Below are 5,363 nucleotides of genomic sequence, written 5' to 3' on the forward strand. Positions count from 1 at the left end.
GCTCCTGCTCTGTTTCATGTGTACAAGGGGTTTTACCCACACACAGAAGTAAAATTGCACGGGAAATTTACCCCTTTCATTCACGGGAAGAAACAAACATGGCGCCTCATTGTCCAAGTCCACGACTGAACCTATTAGTTCTTCCTTTTTTTGCGAGATTAGTTCTTCCTGATTACTCCTGACCTGAAACAATCAAGTACTGGTGCACATTTACTAAACTGATCAACTACTGGTGCCAGTGTTAAGCTTTATTTAATTCTATAGATCCTTGTTGTAAGAGTCTTTGGACTAAAACCAGAACATATATATGATTCTATGATAATTAACTAAAGGACAGAGAGACTAGTATGCCTATTTTGGTCCTTCTACACAAGCTGAAGCTTGTTTTGCATATACTACTTCTATTTCCTAGAGCATAAAGGCGTGCTATTGGAGTATGGTTACTTCTCTAGAAGAAACGAATATGTTTTGAGGTACGTAGAAAATACACACTCAAGGAACAATAGCAGAAATGACCATGTGTTTTTCTACATGAACCTGAAAGGTATACTACTCATAACTTTGAGCCACGGAAAGAGGAACTTTACTGTTGCATGCATTGTTCAGGGCATATCCATTTTGACTCATAATGATTACTTGCATAAACATAGAAGATTGGCTACATTCAGAGAACATTTTCTTAGATCAATAGTAGTTCTACTTCTACACTCATATATCTTCCAGTTTCCAACCAACATCTAACCGATCCCCTAAAAGTTAGTGGAGTAAAAGTTGAAGTAAAGTTAGTCGAGTAAAATTTTACTCCACTAACGGTGGCTGCACATAGCCGATCCCCTATAGTTAGCGGAGTAAAATCAAATTTGTGGCCGTTTTGTATACTAGCCACACAAACACAATCTCTGCACAATACATATCTTAAAATCATTCAAATTAAAGCATGGACATCAATGAGCGTCATAACATAAAGTTTCATCACCACGTTTTTCAAATTTAAACATGCGAAGTTCACCCAAAGGGCATCACTTGAAACACAATATTTGATTCAAAATCACCACAAACATAACATGTATATGTTGTGGATCGAGCCAATCTTTGGCATGCACCACCACTCTCTCGGCCACCACCACTTAAACGACGTCCTCGGCATAGAAATCAACCTAGACATCCTCTCGGCCACCATCACCACCACCACCACCCTCTCGGCCACCATCACCATCCTCTCGGTCACCTCCACCACCTCCTCCTCGGCCACCACCTCTTGGACCTCCTCCCCGGCCTCCTCCGTGTCTTGGTGGCCGAATGATTCCAAAACGAGTCATAGTTGAGATCATCAAGACCAACGGTGGCTGAGGACCCCAATGATGCGAGGAATTCTGCCGTGTTCATCTCCGCTCTACAATGTCAAAGCAAGCATTATAAACAATCAGTACTGATCACGAACAATCACTATCGAATACCAACGGGACGCAGGGTTTTATTTTTACTCTGTTGGCATTTCATCGAGCACTTGGCAGCCGCGTTTTTTGTTGCCGGCTGCGGCCGTCGCTCGCGCCAGAGCAGTCGCCATAGGGGCAGCCGAGGTTGCCACATGAGGCATAGGCTTTGGAAGGCGCCGGCACCGTCTTCTTTATCTTCTTCATGGCAGCCGCCTCGGCGTGCGCCAATGCCACCGCCGTCGGCTTTCAAGCCCGTTTGCCTCTGGTAGGTGCGGCAGGAGGGTGCGCATGTCATTGCTGGAGACACGGTGGCCACCCCGGACACCATTGGCGTGGTTGGAGGCGGAGCTTGGACCCTAGTGGTTCTTTGTCATCGCCAAGCTTTTTTCGGCACCGGCGGCGGCGCGTCGATGGTTTTTGGAGGCGAAAAGCCGGCGCCGGTGGCCGGCGGGGTGAGTGAGGGGGGAGGGTTGTCTATCCATTCTGGTCGGCTCAGAGGTCATCGGTAGAGGTGGCGGGGGCGGGAGGCAGCTCGGCGCGGGAGGGCGAGAGGGAGTTGTACCCGGCCATCACACGATGGAGTATATTTAGGAAAGTCTTTGGGGGAATAGAGAGTTGGAGTAAAAAATTATACTCTGTTAACATTTTTAGGGGATCGTCTCGGTCCGTCGAAAGGGAGTAAACCCTTATGGCCGTATTGGGGATCGGTTAAAAATGCCCTTACAAAGCTACTTCGATTAGGTACTACTTGACATGACAAAAGAGCCCGAAGCCCCGAACCTAAACACCAGCAAGAATCTCGCAGCGGATTAAAAATGCAGGAGTAAAGTTGAGGACAAATCTTGCTCTGTTCCATGAACACTATAACAAAAGTCAAGAACTTCACCAACAAAAATAGTTGTACTACTACATGATAAATCTAGCACCCTTCGAGCTTTAAGTGAGGGATCTTATTTTATGGGGGGGGGGGGGGGGGGGGGGGCGACGAAAAGTCATGTCTCAAAACAGAAGGGGTAGGCAAATGTAGGGAACTGAGAACCACCTGCTCTCTAATAAACCCAATTCATGTCAAGAAGTGAATGGATTAAACACCGCTTTACTAGTGACCTTGGGTAAAAAAGAGGGGAGAGACAAAGGCAGGCGACAGTACTAGTGCCTACAAGTACATCAGCAGTTGGTACTAGCTGTTGATGTATCTGACAACCACTCCTACAACCACACCTATAGAAAGACTGTGGGAAGGAGGAGACGAGGGCGTCGAGACTGAAATCGAAGAGAATGACGGCTGAGAGCACGGGATTTGGGGTTCGGGAAAGCTTCCATCGTCTCGAATCGACGAATGAAATACTACGTCCCTCAGTTGCAACCAAACAAGTTGAACACATATATTCGCAAGTTTTTCTTACATGTGTTCACCAAGAGTAATCCATATTGAACATTTTTGTAATAATACTCCCACTAAAATCAACAATCCTCCGTCAATACTTGATGATTTAAGATCCGAGGTCAACATGTCGATTACTGAGCTTTTGCATCGCTTCTAGAAGACTAGATCACACGGTAAGCAACACTTGGTAATATCTCTATGTGACTTGTTTGTTGGGCACAACACATGTCTCGCGAACTCTTATGTCTCCAGGCCCAAAATTATTTTGGTAGCATTAACAAGTTAGCCAATGCTTCACACATAACTATCTGACACAAACCCGTCACGTCAAGGAGGAACAGCAGAACACTAATTTTATAATCGCACCACTAAATATACTTGACATGTGATTTTACGACAATTGGGGAGTCAACTTTACTAACATTCTTTGAAAGATCACCTTAAAAATCTTACCATGTAAAAGAAGGGTGCATATATATATGGGATAAACTTTCACAAACAGTTTATACAAGTATGATACGGTATAGCCCCTTTTTGGCAACCGATGATAATCTTCATCTCTATCTACACGGCGGTCCCATGGTGATCTCCATCTCCATGTACGGTGTTATCCTGTGGTTATCTCCATCTCCACACCTCACGTGTCAACCACCAAGGTTTACATGAGATACTACACCAGAACATTGAAATTTCTTTGCTTCAAGATCCTTCACAATACTAGTTAGAGATCTAGCATCCCGAGCTTTAGCCAGTTTACCACGATCTTCAGACTGCAGAGATCATTTAGTAATAACATATGTTCAGTCTATTCATTTGTTCTAAAGATATACATACATATTGATGACAATGATTAAATACAAATAAGGGCATCTCCAACACCATGTTGCAAAACTCCCAAAAGCGTCGTACCGACGCATCTGGACCATTTTTGCCATCCAACATGGTGTCCCATACATCCACGCGTCTGAAATCCCGCAAACCAGAAGCTAACTCGCGGGAGGTTTGCGGGAGTTTGGACGTCCGCCTAGTCAATCAAAGCCACCACGTACCCCACGTCTGCTGCTATTTGGTGGAAGGATAATACCTACGTGATTAAATCATTGTATAATCATGCTATTTGGCGGAAGACTGTGGCTATTGCTGGCTGTTTGGCGGGAGGAGAATGTTAAATCATTGCATAATTTTAGCTATTTGGCGGAAAGTTGATCTCATTTGGCGGAAGACTACGGCCCATAGCTGTGCTGTTTAGCAGAAGGTTGATTTTAGCCATTTGGCCGAAGTTTGCATCTTTTTTAAATGTAATAGAAGCGGACGTTTTGGGCATTGTGGTTGGATGGCACGCTTCTGTACCCGTGTCCATGGACGTGTCCACGGATGGATAGTGAGTCCGTTTTGCGACACTGTATTGGAGATGCCCTAAAAGAGCAGTGAAAACAGATATGTTGCAGCTTGCAAATTCCAAGATAAAAAAAGCCTAACCTTCTCCAGTCGTAGAGCAGTTTCCTTTAGCTCATCAGCTGTAAAATTATTCTTGTGAATCACCTGAAGGACCTTAAGCAAGTGTTGCTGGAGACTCTCTGAACAGTGCTCCTCGAGGTCGTGTTCACTGAACGAATCATCACACCCGAAAGGGCACTTCATGGGCCTCATGGGGCAGACAGTGACACAATGTCTATCCATATCGCGCCGCAGAAGCCGTTTCTCACAGTTTTGCTCACACTGAAGGATCTTGAAAAGGCAAGTTGCATCATGATCCTGTATGCAACGAACAGAGACTTTTGTTCGGCATCCCTCGTTTGGGCAAGTGACAGGCCTGAAGCTACACTGTGCTTTGTGATCAGCAAGACGTTCCTCGTTTTCATATTTCTCAGGGCAGTGGAACTTGGTTTTAATGTCCACATTCCTGAGGAGGACCTCGGCAATTGCTTCTCTCCTCTCAAACGGCCAGAAGCGGGTCATCTCCATTTCTTGGACAAAGTCATCGATCTTATCATCGCGGCTGTCACTCAGCAACCACCCAGAGACATGGCCAATGATATTCCTTTTTGTGCGACTGAAATCATCCATGAAGATTGACACAATCTCATAAGGGTCATCCGACATTTCATTCTCAGCGTTTTGTTCCGCCTCAATATCGGCTATGAATGTTTCACTTCTTTGTGTAATCCAGTCCACCATTTCTTTTCTGAGGTCGACAGCAACATCAGATGGGCTCCTGAACAGACCACCAGTTGTACCGTCGATACAGACCGCAGCCAAACCAGGGAGCAAGAATTGTGCTAGTTTGTACACTGCTTCAGAATCGCAAAACGGGCACCGGAGAAGCTCACCTTCATCCCTCACTGGTCCGGCAACTGGGAGATCCATTTCGCCCTTAGATCCAACACCTGCAAACACAAATGTCAAGCATTATAACCGATGTAGCCATAACTTGGAATCACCATGAGTGACTTAAAGTTGACAAACAACGTTCTTCATTCTGATATGTGTTGCTGACCTTCACCCTTGGTTGGTCCAGGATCGGCAACTGGAGGGTCCAT

At 45.3% G+C, this 5,363-nt stretch overlaps 1 protein-coding gene across 1 annotated transcript; it reads right to left on the reverse strand.

Moving 5' to 3' along the window:
- Positions 1 to 3,322: 3,322 nt before the first annotated feature.
- LOC125517979 lies at positions 3,323 to 5,363 on the reverse strand. Its single transcript, XM_048682944.1, has 3 exons — positions 5,321 to 5,363; positions 4,303 to 5,153; positions 3,323 to 3,593 (listed from the first exon to the last, which is right to left on the reverse strand). Exons 1-3 carry the CDS (start codon positions 5,361 to 5,363, stop codon positions 3,468 to 3,470), a joined length of 1,020 nt encoding a protein of 339 aa, XP_048538901.1. The 3' UTR covers positions 3,323 to 3,467.

The sequence above is a fragment of the Triticum urartu genome, chromosome 7 (genome assembly GCF_003073215.2).
Source record: "Triticum urartu cultivar G1812 chromosome 7, Tu2.1, whole genome shotgun sequence".
In the NCBI taxonomy this organism is placed as follows: Eukaryota; Viridiplantae; Streptophyta; class Magnoliopsida; order Poales; family Poaceae; genus Triticum; species Triticum urartu.

Coding starts and splice junctions, on each gene's coding strand:
- LOC125517979 (XM_048682944.1), bottom strand. CDS start 5,363: ATGGACCCTCCAGTTGCCGATCCTGGACCAACCAAGGGTGAAG. Junction 5,154..5,320: donor TGGACCAACCAAGGGTGAAG/GTCAGCAACACA, acceptor TGAGGGATGAAG/GTGAGCTTCTCCGGTGCCCG. Junction 3,594..4,302: donor CTGCTCTACGACTGGAGAAG/GTTAGGCTTTTT, acceptor TGATCTCTGCAG/TCTGAAGATCGTGGTAAACT.